The sequence below is a fragment of the Boleophthalmus pectinirostris genome, unplaced genomic scaffold (assembly GCF_026225935.1).
Source record: "Boleophthalmus pectinirostris isolate CB_2022bp ecotype Guang Dong unplaced genomic scaffold, ASM2622593v1 HiC_scaffold_4, whole genome shotgun sequence".
NCBI classification, from domain to species: domain Eukaryota; kingdom Metazoa; phylum Chordata; class Actinopteri; order Gobiiformes; family Gobiidae; genus Boleophthalmus; species Boleophthalmus pectinirostris.
This window is the reverse complement of record NW_026571353.1, coordinates 955,754-973,509: the sequence shown is the minus strand read 5'-3', so window position 1 is coordinate 973,509 and position 17,756 is coordinate 955,754. Positions and strand designations below refer to the sequence as shown.

Sequence of the window (17,756 nt, the reverse complement as noted above, 5' to 3'; positions counted from 1 at the left end):
AGAGGCTTGAAGGCTGGAATACAACGATTCTAACTATAACTATCAGGTTTCAGCCTTGAATCTCACATGAAGGTTTTTTTTTTTTTTTAATACATCGCTTCAAAGTCCCCTCACCTATGGCCATGAGCTTGGAGATAGGGTGAGGAGCTCTGTCACACGGGAGGAGGTCAGAGTAGAGCCGCTGCTCCTCCACGTCGAGAGGAGCCTGCTGCAGTGGTTCGGGCATCTGTTCCGGATGCCACCTAAGCACCTCCCTCAGGAGGTGTTCCGTCCAGTGGACTGGGGAGGAGGCCCCGAGGAAGACCCAGGACACACTAGCGGGACTATGTCTCTCAGCTGGCCTGGGAACACCTCTGGGTCCCCCTGGAGGAGCTGGAGGAAATGCCCGGGGTGAAGGAACACTATAGATAGCGGAAGAAAATGGATAGATGGATGGACATCTCGCCAAAAACGACACACCACGACAGCGCAGCTCTCTGAAGTGTTTGTTGTAAAGAAGGCTGTGGATGAGTTTGGAGTAAATTTGAATTACAATAGTGGCACTGTAGCTGAGTCTCTAGCACTTACACATTCACAGCAAGAAGGTTTCGGGTTCGATCCCCGGGTCGCCTGGGCCTTTCTGTGTGGAGTTTGCATGTTCTCCCTGGTTTCCTCAGGGCACTCCAGTTTCCCCCATCAACCCAAAAACCTACCAGCTGAGGTAGTCCTGACCAAGCCTAGCAACAAGATGACATAAATGGGTCTTCGGGAACCCCCATGTGCTCCACTGCTCCTGAAAGGATGGGATAATAAAGTAATACAGGGACAATAAAGTACTACAAAACAAAACAAAAACAAAATAAAAATGACCAAAATCATCCCAAAAATCCCATCATCCCACACCCAAAATGTGTTAAATGTGCGGCTCAGTACAAACACACTTGCTCGTTTCAGCACAATTATCAACCCGGGGAAGTTAAAACTCCTGGGATATTTTGGATTGATTTCAGTGATTTATGTGCATGCATGTGTTTTGTACATGTGTCTGTGTCGTGTTTGCTTTGTTAAAAAAATACAAACTGATACTTTGCAGCTGATGTCATTAACGTTCCCTCAAGCTAACTGAAAATACTACTCTGTCTGAAGTTTTGTTACTCAAGTTAGACAGTAATCTGAGTAAGCTTTGTTTTAATACTCTCTGACTCTGAAGAACTGACGTAGTTGGAACTCCAACACATGATCTGGCTTGTGCTTTAAACAATTCTCTCTTACATAAAAGTACAGTTACAAGCTAACCCTAAACAGGACAACACACATACATGTAGAACACCTCCAGCGTGATGTCACTGCAGAGTATCAATGACATAAAAGACTTTTTCATAAAACTTGCTAACAGTTGGATCCTGTGCTTGTCTCGTGCAGTTTGACCTGGACTCCATCTGGTCGTTCATCTTCGGGGTCCCGGCCTCCAGTGGGACGGTGGTGGGCTCTGTCAGCTCTGTGTGCACTGAGGCCGCTCTGCTGCTGCTGGCCATGCTGCGCAGCATGCTCAACCTGGTGAGAGCACACTGTATGACTGTTAGCATCAGGCACTCAAAAGAGCTAGAACAAGCACCCACACAACTAGGAATCAGTTTATCAGCATTTATGGGTGAGTTTCCCCACATATTGAAAATGTAGCTGATTGTTGACAGTATATTTGTCTGCCCTGCCCCAGTCTTTGTGTCATTCCCAGTTTGTCCCCAGTGCATCAGATTTGTCTTTTTGAACAGTTTAATCACTAGTGAATAAAAATGGAAATCTATTTTGGCAAAAAATCCATCTGTATGTTAACGTCACTCTATTATGAAACAAATAATTGTATATCCCAGATAAATACATTCTTTTATTCTTTTTACATTCATTCATTAATTTATTTATTTGTTTGATTCAGGTACAACAAGATTCAAAAACAATAACAAAAATATGGACATAATATATTTGGGACCTGGCGCTCAAAAGGAGTAGGATGAAGTTTAAAAAACTTATGGAGTCCTTCCCCAATTTACAACTTACAAAAGGGAAAAGTTCATTCCACATTCAGTTTAATTTTCAAATCACAAATCTAATAACAATACTTTGAAAATTAGATATTAGCAATGAGAAACTTGTCACAACCGGTGGAGCCCTGCTCATCTGTGTCTATGTCCACAGCCCTGGCAGTCTGAGGAGGAGGGTTCCTGGCTGCGGGAGTACCCTGTCACTCTGATGCAGTTCTTCAGATACTTGTACCACAACCTGCCGGACCTGGGTCCCATGTGGCACAGTGCTGACTTCCTGTGCGCTCTGGCAGCCACAGTCTTTCCCTTCAACATCAGGCCTTACTCTGAAATGGTGAGTGATATTCATGATTCTATGTCCTGATTCAACGAAACAAATATATTATAAATTAGTTTTAAAAGTTTTTATATATATATATATATATATATATATATATATATATATATATATATATATATATATATATTTTATTTTTTTTTTTTTTTTTATAATTTCAAAAATTCTGTTTTTAATTCTTGGCTGTAGTTAAATGCCCAAATTAATTTCTCTCTGTATTTTTTATACAAATTGATATGAGCCTGGTCATAGCATTGAATATATTAATGGGGGACTATTGATACCTGGGTCAGTCCAGATGAAATCAACTGTTTTCAAGGATTCTCCCCTATGAGCCATCTCAGATTTGGCTGAAAAAGATTCAAAACATTTCTAAAATGACCAAATGAAAGAATCTAAAATTTTAGTTCAATCTCTTCAGTTATTCATGAGTTATGGCTTATTGAAATTTTTGGGCCATGCTCACTTTTTCTGAAGCTTTAATTTATAAGCATGGAGGAGAAGAGAGGAAACTGAAAAGTTGTATTATTGTAGATTCTTGGTCACAGATTCTAAATCTGTTGTCAAATATTGTGTATCTTTATTAAGGGGGTGCTCACATTTGGTTGCCGCTCAATTATTATTATTATTTTTTTGCCAATTTTTGAGGTCCAAGATCTATTTACTCCAAGCAGATATTTGCAAACTAACTGTTGAACCTGAATATTTGAGAGAATGACCATTTCTGACACAATCTCACACTTTTCTGAGCTTTCATGTGGATGGTGTAGAGTCCTAAATCTGGTCACAGACCAAATGTGATCTTTTTGGTCCCTTCTTTGGAGCCTTGGTTCCCCATGTGGCACAGGTAGATGTTGATCAAATTTTTACCAGAGAAACTTTGGCATATTCTGATTAGTTTAAAGTAATAAAAACATCTACTATTAACTTCCTTCATTTCAAATGTAATTTTTGAAAATGAGCTCTGATGGGTCATTTTTAGTGGAGCTTAGGGACTTTTTCACCTGCAGAAAGGTTCAATTATCTTTAACAGACTTAAACACTATTTGCTTGTTCTAAGGGAAGACAATTGGAGATTATTTGTGGTACATTGTTTGTGATGGTGCTCAGCTGCAAGGACCAGTCTTCAGACAACTGACAGCAATCAAATATTGACTGCACTCACACTCACCCACAGCGCCCCCTTAATAAAGATACACAATATTTGACAACAGATTTAGAATCTATGACCAAGAATCTACAATAATACAACTACAATAATACAACTTTTAGCTTCCTAGCTCTATTTTTTATGAAGTTATGGTCATAAACATGCTCATAAATTAAGGCTTCTGAAAAAGTGAGCAAGGCCCCAAAATTTCAACGGACCATAACTCAGGAACGACTCAAGGGATTGAGCTAAAATTTTTGATTCTTTCTTTTGGTAATTTTAGAAATGTTTTGAATTTTTTTTTGTCCAAATCTGACATGGCCCACAGGGGAGGGCGGCTGATTTCATATGGACTGACCCACCTGGCAGCTGATGTCATCAACATTCCCTGGGTGTGATGCTAACTGTAGACACTGCTCTAATTCTGATTCTAAAGTTTTGAATCATGAAAGTAGCCACCTATGGCAATAGAAGTCAAATCTTCTTCACAAAGTTCTTCCTCTTCTGTCCAGTTCATCCCAAATCAGCTCCATGGGGGTTAAGTCTGGACACTGTGCTGCTGGCCGTTCCATGTTTTAAGCTTACCATTTTGTTCTTTTTTCCTGAGATAGTTTTGGCAGAGCATGGACTTGTGTTTTGTTTTATTTTATTTATTTTTTTACCTCTGTCTGTTCAGTTTTTACCTTTGTACCATTTCAAGCTCTTCATTGGACTTGCACGACTTGAATTGCAATAAATAACTGGAAAAATGAGTCTGTTTAACTGGTCTGACTGCTTCCCTGTCTGTCTTTAGGTGAGCGACCTGGATGATGAGGCCGGCTCTCCCACAGAGGAGTTCAAAGTGTTTGCTGGGGACTCGGGCATGAACCGCAGTCAGTCTGAGTACTGCAATGTGGGCTCCAAGACATCTCTGACCAACCACCCGGCCAAGAAGTACGTGCTGGACTTCATGAGGGTCCTGATCATGGACAATATGTGCACCATGCCGGCGAGCAAGCAGACGCCCATCCTGGACCTGCTGCTCGAGGTGGGTGTGGAGGAGGTCTACAGGCTGTGGAACTGCGTACATGTTCTTCATGCAGAGTTTTCAGGGCCACAAACAAAATGTAGAGGTTAAATAAGACCAAAAACCTCAACCTGAAGGGCCCATACTGTGTTATAATGTTGTTACCTGGAGTTGTGTTTTGTTTCATTCACATAAACTCTGCATATTTAGTTCTTGTCTTAAACAGAAAACACTTTATTCCACCATGTGATGTCTTGAGGTAATACAGGAAGTACTCCACTGTGTTTTTAAACTCCATGCACCTTCACTAGTATCATTCGAATGATTTCAGCCCTGAAACTGCCCATGTCTACTGAAATAAAGGTAAGTAAGTGAAAGTGAAATAGCTAACTGAGCATTTTGGAGATGTAGACAGACTCATAATAACAGGTTACTTAAACATGTGTGAATGAAACAAAACGCAAAACTGGGTTTGTTTTTGAGGAGGTAACGGCATTATAACTTGGCTTAAAGCTCACATGAGTCAAGAGTCAGTTTGCTTAATATAGGATAGGGTCAACATATTTCTGTTTGTGAAAACTCAGACACCTTACCAGGGATGGGGGATGGGGCCTCGACATTGAGCTACTTTCACCTCGCAACCTGTGCACATGGCCTTCCACTTTTCCCAACCGAGATGGAAACCAGAGAATTTCTTGTACAAGTCATTGTTAAATGTGCATTTGTGCTTCGGCATGTTGCAGACACACTGTTTGTGTCTGCTCGCTCCTTCAGAGTGCACAGAGAGATACGAGAGACGCTCAATTTAATGGCCCCAATGAACGGTCATTAAAACCCGGACATTTGCGTCACTTTAAAAAAAAAACCTGGACACCCAAGACAGGACGCAAAAGCGGACATGTTCGGGGAAAAACGGACGTTTGGTCACCCTAACATAGGATCTTTAATGTAGTGTAGTGTTTTTTGGCAAGTTAACAACATTTCCATAAGGCGGCTAAGAACCATGCTCCTATTCAAATCAGAATTTCATGTTTTATTTGTCAGACACAGAGCCTCATATTTTTGAGTGAATCTAAAGATAATTTATCAACATGTTCAAGATCACTCAAAGATGATCTTGGTTGCAACCAGAGCCACTGTCTAACTGCAAGTGTGTGTGTGTGTGTGTGTGTGTGTGTGTAGGCCTCTCCGGAGCGCTCCACCAGGACTCAGCAGAAGGAGTTCCAGTCCAACATCCTGGACGGGGTCATGGAGCACCTGCTGGCGGCCGATGTGCTGCTCGGTAACTCTCTATACTCTTTTATATTTCTCTCTTCTGCGCACACACATGCAGCTCTCTGTGGTGCAGAGGAACTGGAGCACACATCTGTCTCTAGTGCACTGCTCACGTTAACATGGATTTCATGAGTCTGAAATGGTCATGTGTCTATATCATCCCTCCTGCGCATCTGCAAAATAGAGCATGAAAACCCGACCGAAGTCCGACAGGACCCGACAACTGAACTACTTTTGCCTTTTTACTTTTAAATAACACCTCAAACTGCATTGATGGTGCGGTTTAATGCACTGGGTGTCATTATGAAATTTGAAATTTTATCACTGTACAAGTGCTGAGTAATAAAGTCTTATTTTCGCTCTATCCCGAGTTTGTGTTTTGTGTCTCTATGTTCATTAGAGGCCAAACAAACTATCCTACGTGTGTTATTATGTCTATGTCGGGTTCGGTCGGGTTCAGACACAAATATCTTAATGCCTATCAGGCTTGGGTCAGATTCACTCACTGCTCTGTCGGACGCGGGCCAAACTCAGACAGAAAAATTTGTCCCAAACCACACAAAAGGAACATTCGCCCACACTTGGCCATGGATTTATAGAACTGTAGTTACATTTGTAACTTTTGTTTTAGCACCACTAAGATATGAGCGTGAATGAACTACTAAAGGTTTCAAACAGAGCCTCATGTACCTCCTCCTACAGACAGGTGCGACCCTGCCACATTAAACCAAAGTCAGCTGAAGACTTGTCACTCTCCCTCTCTCTCCCTCTCCCTCTCTCCTTCCCTCCCTCTCCCTCCCTCTCTCCCTCTCTCTCTCCCTCTCACCCTCTCTCTCTCCCTCTCCCCCTCTCTCTCTCTCCCTCTCTCCTCCCTCTCTCCCTCTCCCCCATCTCTCCCTCCCTCCCTCTCCCCCTCTCTCCCCCGTCCCTCTCTCCCTCCCTTTCTCGCTGTCTCCCTCCCTCTCCCCCCTCTCTCCCTCTCTCCTTCCTTCCCTCTCTCCCTCTCTCCCCTCCTCCCTCTCTCTCCCTCCCTCTCTCCCTCTCTCTCTCCTCTCCTCCCTCTCTCTCTCTCCCTCCCTCCCTCCCTCTCCTGCCCCCTCCTCCCTCCCTTCCTCCCTTCCTCTCTCCCTCCCTCTCTCTCTATCTCCCTCCCTCTCTCCCTCCCTTCCTCCCTCCCTCTCTCCCTCCCTCTCTCTCTCTCTCCCTCACTCCCTCCCTCTCTCCCTCCCTTCCTCCCTCCCTCTCTCTCCCTCCCTCCCTCCCTCCCTCCCTCTCCTCCCTCCCTCCTCCCTCCCTCCCTTCCTCCCTCCCTCCCTCCCTCCCTTCCTCCCTTCCTCCCTCTCTCCCTCTCTCCCTCCCTCCCTCCCTCCCTCCTCTCCCTCTCTCCCTCTCCTCTCTCTCTCTCTCTCTCTCTCTCTCTCTCTCTCTGTTTCTCTGCGCAGGTGAAGATGCCTCTTTACCTCTGAGCACTGGTGGAAACTACCAGACTCTGGTGAACAATGTGTTCTACTTCAGCCAGCGCGTGGTGGACAAGCTGTGGCAGGGCATGTTCAACAAGGACTCCAAGCTGGTGGTGGACTTTATCGTGCAGCTCATCGCACAGGTATGGTGCCCTCTGCTGCTCTGGACAGAGCATCTAAATCTGAGCCATTTCACAACAGTAATACTATGTAAAGACTTTTATGAGGGAACACTCTTATAACATGATTAAAAACCCATCATTATCTTTATCAAACTTTTATTTTGATTGATTCATGTATGTTTGAGGAATCCTGTGTTGTCGTGCATTTGAGGTTCTGAAAATCTTCTGAAAATCCCTGTTTTCACTTTCTCCACCCACTGGTCTGTGCTTACTCGTGATTGTTCAAAAGATTCAGACTCCAGGTCACACATGTTGAGTTCATAAAAGTTATATATAAGTTTTTTCACAATAAAAAAGTAAAAAGTGAAAATCAGCTGCTTCCTACTGGATGAAGAGGTGGGTCTATCAGCTCTAAATCAGTATTGCTGTTTACAGTGAACAAAATTTGAAATTAGAACTGGGATCTACGTGCTTCTGCTTCTTTAAAGGTTTCTAATTCAATATATAATTATAACTTATATATATATATATGTATATATATGTATATATATATATATATATACACATATATATACATATATATACATATATATATGTATATATATATATATTAGGGGTGTCAAATTATCGCGTTAATCTCATTTTTAATCTCTAACTTTATTGTTTCTGTATGTGAGTTGCTTTATTATAAAACCTGTTTTTATGTGTTGTTGGGACAACAACACACACAAAACACATTTATACATTTTTTTATTTCGGTAATTCCACTCATTGCCGGAAACCCACACAAAACGTGCACAGTAAGAGCGATGTAAACGTCATGTTAACATTGGCGGCGTCAGTCGCACAATGGACGAGGTGGAAGAGCCAGTAGAACAGAGGCAGCAGTGCACAGGTAAAAATGCATTCATGTCTTGGAAATTATTCTCCCAACGTGAAATATAAAAGAAAACAACAAATATAAAATTGCCTACAACTTAAATGTCACTGGTGAAAACAACCTGCATAGACTCATGATGTCTGCACTACTGTCCTATAGTGACCTGCCACATGAGGGGACACACACACAAACACACAAACACACACCTTCATCATCGTCATTAACCTGAGAACGAGCGGACCACGTTTCCTTCCGTAGACACTGCGTGGACACCGACGTGCTCCCGTGAGCCGCGTGTGGATCGTGTTTTCTTGCTTACGCTGTGTAAACCGCACTTCCTCCTGTGCGCCTCTAAACCAGAACTAACACCAAGACTAAAACCAGAACTAAAACCAGAACTAAACCAGGTCTAAACCAGGACTAAACCAGGACTAAACCAGAACTAAAACCAGAACTAAAACCAGAACTAAAACCAGAACTAAAACCAGAACTAAAACCAGAACTAAAACCAGGTCTAAACCAGGTCTAAACCAGGACTAAACCAGGACTAACACCAGGAGTAAAACTAGGGATTAACCCATTCTAGGACTAAAGTAGGACTAAAGTAGGACTAAAGCAGGTCTAAACCAGGTCTAAACCAGGACTAAAACCAGTGATCTCATATATAAAGCATTTCTCTATCAATAATATTTTTAATATGATTAAGGAAAGATTGGACTTTTTATTGTCTTTAAGTAGACAAAAGTTATTATGTTCAGATTTCCTTGTCTTTGCTACTTTACAGCAAACAGTTTCTTATTCATGGAGACTTGGGCTCAACAACCAATTTGTAGAGATTTGTTAAACAATAAATGACTTTATAAAGTCACTTTTTTTAATCTATATCAGTCTTTTGATCTGCCACAATAATGTAATAATGAATTTAAATAAAAATACCTCAAATTGAAGACTTTTCTCAGCAATTTTTAGGTGAGATTAAAATGAGATTAATTAGATTAATTAATTTCAGATCGTAATTAATTAATCTCTCAATTTTTTTAATCGCATGACAGCACTAATATATATATAAGGGGTGTCAAATTATCACGTTAATTGCGATTAATTAATTACAGTCATATTTAGCGCGTTATGTTTTTTAATAATCTCATTAATCACTTTACTGTTTCTGTATGCGAGTTGCTTTATTATAAAATCTGTTTTTATGTGTTGTTGGGAAAACAACACACACACAAAAAAGACATTTATAAAAAAATGTTTTCGGTATTTCCACTCATTGTCGGAAACCCACACAAAACGCGCACAGTAAGAGCGATGTAAACGTCATGTTCACGTTGGCGGCGTCAGTCGCACAATGGACGAGGTGGAAGAGCCAGTAGAACAGAGTCACCAGTGCACAGGTAAAAACACATTTGTGTCTTGGAAATTATTCTCCTGACGTGAAATATAAAAGAAAATAACAAATATAAAATTGCCTACAACTTAAATGTCACTGGTGAAAACAACCTGCATAGGTTCATGATGTCTGCACTACTGTCCTATACACAAACACACACAAACACACACCTTCATCATCGTCATTAACCTGAGAACGCACGGACCACGTTTCCTTCCGTAGTTACTGCGTGGACATCGCTGTCCTCCCGTGAGCCACGTATGTTTTCTCGCGTACGCTGCGTAAACCACGCTTCCTCCTGTGCGCCTCTAAACCAGAACTAACACCAAGACTAAAACCAGGACTAATCCAGTCCAGGACTAAACCAGGACTAAACCAGAACTAAAACCAGAACTAAAACCAGGACTAAAACTAGGGATTAACCCATTCCAGGACTAAACTAGGACTAAAGTAGGACTAAAGCAGGTCTAAACCAGGATTAACATCAGGACTAAAACCAGTGATCTCATATATAAAGCATTTCTCTATCAATAATATTTTTAATATGGTTAAGGAAAGACTGGACTTTTTATTGTCTTTAAGTCGACAATAGTTATTATGTTCAGATTTCCTCGTCTTTGCTACTTTACAGCAAACAGTTTCTTTTTCATGGAGATTTGGGCTCAACAGCCAATTTGAAGAGAACAAACAAGAACAACATTTGCAGGATGTGGTTGCTACATTCATGTAGTTTTAAAAAGCATGACAATATCAAGTAATCCAAAGTATTCAGATTACGTTACTCACTTTAAGTAATTAAATGGATTAAGTTACAAACTACATTTTGGGATATGTAATCTGTAATCTGTAGGGGAATATATTTTAAAAGTATATATATATATATATTATGTGTTAGCAGTTAATATCCCATAGAAGTGAAATATCAGAAAATAATGAGTAAGGTGTTCGTAGAGGTTCAGAAAACTTACTCTACCACTAGATCCAACCATTTACATCTCCTTTAGGTGTTAATCAACTTTAACTGGTCACCAAGCCGAGCTCAGGCTCTACAGATGTGTCCTTTAGTGCTGTTCTGCCTCAAACGCAGAGAGACAGTTTCCCTCTCTCCCTCTTTTATGTTAACTGAGCTCAAAAGCTCAACCCATAGTAGCTTATGCAAGTGCCCTTGAGCCAGACACCTCTTATCTGTCCACTCTCTCTGTGCAGTCTAAGCGTCGCTCCCAGGGCCTATCTCTGGATTCGGTGTACCACTGTCTGAACCGCACTGTGCTCTACCAGCTGAGCCGCCCGCACAAGACCGTAGCCCAGCAGGTGGCGCTGCTCGACGCACTCAGGGTCCTCACAGTCAACCGCAACCTGGTCCTGGGCCCCGGCAACCATGACCAGGAGTTTGTGGCTTGCCTGGCTCACTGCTTCATCTGCCTTCACTCTGGGAGGTAAGAGGCGTGTGGGCGGGGCCTGCGTTCTCATTCGATAAACACCTTTGACCTCATCACTCCATGTTAATATGTAAACTGTTCTCTTCCACACTCAGGACTCTCTTTTATTTTAAAAGAATAATGTGTAGCAGTAATCATTATTAGTTATTTTCCTTCACCTCTGCTGTGAAGTGAAGTGACCAGATGTTGATGTTGAGTGTTAACCAAGTTGTGTGTGACCAAGTTGTGTGTGACCAAGTTGTGTGTGACCAAGTTGTGTGTGACCAAGTTGTGTGGGCAGGTATTTGTCACATTATGGGGGCTAAAATGTGTCTACACACTCACATCATGGGGACAAGTGCCCTTTATTAAATCCTTTATTAGGAGTGCTTAGCAGTCACGCCTTACAGCAAGAAGGCTCCTGGTTCAACTCCCTGCTCGCCTGGGCCTTTCTGAGCAGAGTTTGAATGTTCTCAGCTGCCTCAGTGGTACTGAAGGACGGGTCAAATGCAAAGGACAAATGTCCCTGCTTGGACAATAAAGTGTACCTTAACCTTAATGTGAGTCAAGTCAGTGTCTCCAAAGAGCATGGTAAGCATCTGTGTGTGTGTGTTTGTTCTTTAGCAGTGTGGAGGGGTTTGGGCTGGAGGCAGAGGCGCGGATGACCACCTGGCACGTCAACATGTCCACTGAGAGCGAGACGGACTGCTCCCCCAGCCAGGACGTCAGCGAGGGTCAGACTCATCACACTGCCACAACATCACACACACACATGCACACACACACACATGCACACACACATTATGCGCACACACATGCACACAGACATACATGCACACACATACATGCACACACACATACACGCACACATACATGCACACACACTTGCACACATACGCATGCACACACACACACTCGGGTATACACATATACATGTACGCACACACTATTACACACACACAGAGCCACACAGATAAGGACATAAACCCTAACCCTGCTCCTGGGCTCCCCCTGCAGGCCGACAGCTGCTCCTCAAGGCCGTGAACCGCGTGTGGACCGAGCTCATGCACAGTAAGAGACTGATGCTGGAGGACATCTTCAAAGTGTCCCTGCCCTGTAACGACCGTGGACACGTGGACATCGTGACCGCCCGGCCCGCCCTGGAGGAGCCCGCACTCAAGAGCTGGCAGAACCACCTTGGTAGGTCCACAGAGCACATGTGTGACAGGATATGAGGGGGGTTCTATCCACATTATGTCTTCAGCACATTTTACGTTTGTTTGTAAAGCGTCTTTGAATGTCCAAAAAAGCGTGATATAAGTCTGATCATTTTTGAAATTGGACTATAGTCACAACATTAATGGGGAATACTTTGTGGCACAGCCCATGAGAAGAAGTGCATCAGCCGTGGGGAGGTGGTGGTGCCCGTGACTCAATCCAAGCTGTCCCGGGTTAGCAGCGGCTTCGGCCTATCCAAACTGACCGGAGTGAGGCGAAACAAGAAGGAGAACAGTCTGAACAAGAACAGCATGTCCGCTCAGGTAACACTCCAACACCAGCACGGGTCAGATACTTTTTCTCTAACAGGAAAATTAGCCAAAGAAATGAAAGCTTCAAGCAGGCCTATTCTGCAAATTGGACTTTTCAGGGCTTTGAACTATGTTATAGTTGCCTCCTTTCTGAAGTTGTTTTTACAGTCATTCATGTTTGTTTGAGTACACCAGTACACGCCCACTGCTCTGTACTTCATTCTCCAAATGTATTTTCTTAGTTGGTGATACATGTAGGATTCAGCACGGTGCTATATTACGCCAACATCAGCTCGCACTAGGCACCACAGTTTTTAATGCGGAAGTCTGCAGACTTGTTTCTTTTATGAAGTCCTTTTAGGTGAATATTGCAATTTGAAATGTGCAAATTCATAACATAAATGTGCAAATTCATAACATAATGATCCACAGGTGACATAGATTTTAACTATAGAGCACACGCAAGCACTATTTAAAACCCTCACACTCTCCTCGGAGTCACATTGACCCGAAGAATTTTTTTTTGCCTTCCGCTCTCTTGGGGCGGGTCAATCAGCCCCAAGAATTTATTTTCTCGCCTGGCGAGAATTTATTTGAAAATATTTTTTTGGATCTGATTGACCCACCCCAAGAGAGCGGGAAGGAAAAAAAATAATTTCTTTGGGTCAATGTGACCCCGAGGAGAGAGTGAGGGTATCAGAACATCTTCTGACAAAGAAAAAAATCTTGTGAAGTTCTGAGGAGAAGAGCTAAGTCCTGCTGTGCTTTGACCTGATGTGCTCGTGTGTGTTTCTGTGTGTGTGTGTGTGTGTCAGGAGACCTTCCAGTGGATGTTCACACACATCGCAGTGGTGAGGGACCTCGTGGCCATGCAGTACAAGGAACACCAGGAGGTTGGAATTGATTTCTTACTTTGAATCCATGTCTATGCCAATAATGAATCCTTTGTATGTTTAAAGTGTCAAGAAATAGTCATTTCTTGATGGACGCACCCACAAGATATAAAAAAAAAATGGACACTCTCAGGAAATATTTGTTTGTATATTATGGCGGAAATATCTATTCAAGAAAGCTGAAATTTCAAATGGGACTACAAAACACTTCAGATATAGAATATGTCAAAAACAAAGAACATACATTTGATTAGATTTAGTTAAGTTAAGGGCAGACGGTCGCGCCACATGACATTAAGTAAAAAAAACATGCATGATAACTAATCATTTCTGAAAAAATGGTTTGGTTCCATGGAGGTCAGAGGTTCTACAGATATGTGGTGGATTATTATGAAATTTAAACCCTTTAAACTGAAGAAATTGCAATTGAACAGAAAATTTAGGCATCATGTCACTGACCAAAATATGTAAAGATTATAGCCAATGTGGCTTATTTCCATCTGACTGGTTGATGTCAAACATTCAACCGAACAGGGAAAAAAAACTCCTCACTATACATATGATTATAAGGACTTCATTTGAAGTTAGGATTTGTCAGAATTTGAAAAACATGAAAACCCGGCATATGCACTTTTGGACTTGCTGTCCATTGTGGTTACATTTGTTGTGATTATTTCCAGCGGCAACAGAACACTCTGAAGTATGTGACGGAGGACTGGGCATCTAAAGAGTACGAGCTGCTGCGTGAACGAGGCCTCTGGGGTCCCCCTATCGGCTCCCAGCTGGACAAGTTTGTGCTGGAGATGACTGAGGGTCCCTGCCGCATGAGGAAGAAGATGGTGCGGAACGACATGTTCTACATCCACTACCCGTATGTGGGTGAAGCAGAGAGCAGCACCAGCAGCTCCACACAGGTGAGAGTAACTCACATCTGCAGCACATGCAGAGTATCTCACATCTGACCCAGAGCAGCACAAACCAGACTGTGTTGCCAGAGCCTTAACCTGCAGATAGAGACACATCCAAGTTTGTCTCATTCTCAGTAAATGGACAGACCTCATGTGAAATCTCAAAACCTCCAAAATTTCCTCCTTGAGCTGCAGAGGCTGCACCAGCACTGACTCAGGACTGGTGCAGGTTCTGGGATTTAGTGACCGTTCAGATCAGAGCGAGGCATTTTAGGTTTAAACCAACTGGATTTCACCATTGAAACTGGCAACACAAATGAGAGACTCATGTGAGGCTCATTCTGCTCACCAAAATTATAACAAAATTAAAACGCCAAATTATAATAAACAACTTGTCCATCATGTCTAATGTTTTTGTAATTGAGAATAAATCAGCATTAACTTGTACACATCTGAGAGTCCCATACACCCAGACTACCTCACATCTGACCCAGAACACTGCGCTCTACCTGGGCCGTTATACCCACACACTGGCCTCACATGCCTCCTTGAATAAACTTGGAAGTCATGTTTATACTTGTTGTTTTTGTAGAAACCTCTGAGGTATCGCCGCGCTATCAGCTACGACAGTAAGGAGTACTACATGCGTGTACTAAGTGGTAACCCAGGCATGTACCAGCACTCTGTGGAGCCCAGCGCGGAGGGCGAGACCAGTCAGCAGGAGCCAGAGCCTGGAGAGGACACCATCGCCCGGGTCAAAGGTGAGAGGGTCCCATCACCCAGGTCAAAGATGAGAGGGTCTGGACACTGGAGGTAGCAGAGGTGAGGCTGAGGAGAGTGAAGGGGATGACGAGAAGCCGAGGGGGTGCTGGGGAGGAGGTGGGGCGCGGCACAACCGAAGCGACCTTGCATCTGCAGTGATGGTTTCAATTGGGCAGACTGGACGCTGATTGGACGAGGATGAGGTGCGGAGAACAGCGAGGAGGAGCACTGAGAGTGAAGTAATGAGGTTGAGGAGCAGGTAAACTCTGAAGAGGCACTGAGGTAGAAGGGAGTGAAGTTAGCCAGCTCTATTTCAGTGATTTTTTTAATAAATGTATTTATTTCTTGACTCCTCCTTGTGATGATTTAGGTCTGGTGAAGGCTCCTCTGAAGCGCTCCCGCTCCACTGCAGATGGCGCTGACGAGGACAGCCTGGAGCAGAGTCAGGACCAGCTGCTGGAATCTGGAGGTCTGGAAGATGAACAGAAGCCAGACAACACAGCCCTGCTGAGGCTGCTTGAGGAGGGGGAGAAGGTAGGTTCACCAAGTTCATGTGGTCCTCTAACAGTGGAGTTATGAACATGACATCACAAGAGTCAGGGTTACAGCAAAGAGTGGCAGAAGTGGATTGTTTATCTTAAGCTAATGAACACAAACACAACTGTGGCACTGCAGGCTACTTACAGGGTGGGCAGTTGTTGGACCAGGAGAAACTCCGCTCTGTCTCCTTAGCCAACAAGCCAGCTCCTCATGACCCTAGTGCCAACAGAAGAAACATCTTCTAGGGCTGTAATCGACTGAGAAATTCACAGAAGTCAATTAACATCAGTCATTCAGACCAGTAGGGGGCGTGTTGGGACAGATGATGACATTTGGTGCATACTCTGTTGTGGTGTTTCAGATTCAGCACATGTACCGCTGTGCCCGCGTGCAGGGGCTGGACACCAGCGAGGGCCTGCTGCTCTTTGGGAAAGAGCACTTCTACGTGATCGATGGATACACCATGACTGTGTCCAGAGAGATCAGAGACATCGACACACTCCCCCCCAAGTACGAGCCCCTCTGCCCTCATCCAGTCCCCCTCTGCCCCCTCTGTCCTCATCCTGCACGCTCTGCCCTCACCCTGCACCCTGTGCCCTCACCCTGCACTCTCTGCCCTCACCCTGCACTCTCTGCCCTCACCCTGTCCCCCTGTGCACCCTCTGCCCTCAGTCTGTCCCCCTCTGCCCCCTCTGCCCTCAGCCTGTCCCCCTCTGCCCCCTCTGCCCTCACCTTGCACCCTCTGCACCCTCTGCCCTCAGCCTGTCCCCCTCTGCACCCTTGGCCCTGACCCTGCACCCTCTGCCCTCACCCTGCACCCTCTGCACCCTTTGCCCTCACTCTGCACCCTCTGCCCTCACCCTGGTCCCCTCTGCCTTCACCCTGGTCCCCTCTGCCCTCAGCCTTCCTCTCTTTGTCCTGAGTCGGTAATAACACACCCCACAGTGCCCCTTGCCCTGTAGTTCAGCTGTGCCATAGTGCGGTGCCTAAACACAGTGTGTTGTTGACAGTCTGCACGAGCCCATCATCCCGAGAGGAGCCAGACAGGGCCAGAGCCAGCTCAAGAGGACCTGCAGTATCTTCGCCTATGAAGACATCAAGGAGGTGCACAAGAGACGCTACCTGCTGCAGGTGGGCACTGTTCCATACTACTTAAAACTATAATCACTCAAACCCATGCCCTGTGTATAAACCTGTCTCTGGTGTCTCCTCTTCTCTCCTTCCAGCCCATGGCTGTGGAAGTTTTCTCAGCCGATGGTCGAAACTATCTACTGGCCTTCCAGAAAGGAGTGCGCAACAAAGTCTATCAGAGGTACTGTCACCACGCCTCATCTCTAGTGTATTTACATCAAAGAAGGTTTGGTTCATAGTCATGTCCTGTGTTCCCTCTAAGCTGCGGCCTGAGCAGCTGTGCAGGCCTCTCAGATCTGCCATGCACATGATTTTTCAGACCGCACATTAAATAATTGCTCATAGTTTGTTTGTTGTTGTTGTTTTTTTTATTAGACTGATATTAACAATGGTAATAATAAACTAAAAAATGTCAGCAGTCCGAGTGGCAATCTGCATTTAGTGCATAGCTGTCATGGACAGAAAGTTCCAAGACAGACTTTGCGTCGTTACTATAGCTACGGTGATTACTGTAGCTCGTGGTTGTTGAGATGGTCTCATACTCAGTTTTCATTGGTTTTAGACAATGCTGCTTATTACATGTAGCCTAAGCAACATTTATCTCGCGCTCTGTTCAATCTGCAAATCAGTCAATGACCAGCAACAATGGCTAAAAGAAAGGCAGGAATGATCCAAAGAAAAAGGTTAGTATGGAGTAAGAAAGCTTTCAGAAATATTTGTGTGGATAGGATAGAAATCCATGCATATTTTGGAAATCTGTGTGTATTTGGCTGTAGTTGAGCATAAAATAAACATCTGTAAACTCCCGAATGAGTCCAGTCATACATAAAAATATATTGTATGTATTTTATCCACAAGAATACAAATTGAAAAGTTATAATATCAAGAATTACAATCATCAAATGAAAAGTTATGATTACGCTTTCTTCAGTAC

General features: G+C 43.7%; 1 protein-coding gene across 2 annotated transcripts in view; it reads left to right on the top strand.

Annotated features, from left to right (window-relative positions):
- Positions 1 to 17,756, top strand: part of wdfy3 (WD repeat and FYVE domain containing 3) — an 80,929-nt gene that overhangs the window by 48,376 nt on the left and 14,797 nt on the right. For both annotated transcript variants that reach the window (XM_055161714.1, XM_055161713.1), the window contains exons 32-47: positions 1,402 to 1,536; positions 2,173 to 2,352; positions 4,299 to 4,532; positions 5,694 to 5,793; positions 7,229 to 7,389; positions 10,848 to 11,077; positions 11,684 to 11,793; positions 12,077 to 12,259; positions 12,443 to 12,600; positions 13,404 to 13,481; positions 14,162 to 14,395; positions 14,982 to 15,150; positions 15,522 to 15,685; positions 16,053 to 16,201; positions 16,702 to 16,822; positions 16,918 to 17,003. In XM_055161714.1, the coding sequence (XP_055017689.1) occupies positions 1,402 to 1,536; positions 2,173 to 2,352; positions 4,299 to 4,532; positions 5,694 to 5,793; positions 7,229 to 7,389; positions 10,848 to 11,077; positions 11,684 to 11,793; positions 12,077 to 12,259; positions 12,443 to 12,600; positions 13,404 to 13,481; positions 14,162 to 14,395; positions 14,982 to 15,150; positions 15,522 to 15,685; positions 16,053 to 16,201; positions 16,702 to 16,822; positions 16,918 to 17,003 (2,492 nt within the window). The remainder of the gene's footprint in view (positions 1 to 1,401; positions 1,537 to 2,172; positions 2,353 to 4,298; positions 4,533 to 5,693; positions 5,794 to 7,228; positions 7,390 to 10,847; positions 11,078 to 11,683; positions 11,794 to 12,076; positions 12,260 to 12,442; positions 12,601 to 13,403; positions 13,482 to 14,161; positions 14,396 to 14,981; positions 15,151 to 15,521; positions 15,686 to 16,052; positions 16,202 to 16,701; positions 16,823 to 16,917; positions 17,004 to 17,756) is intronic.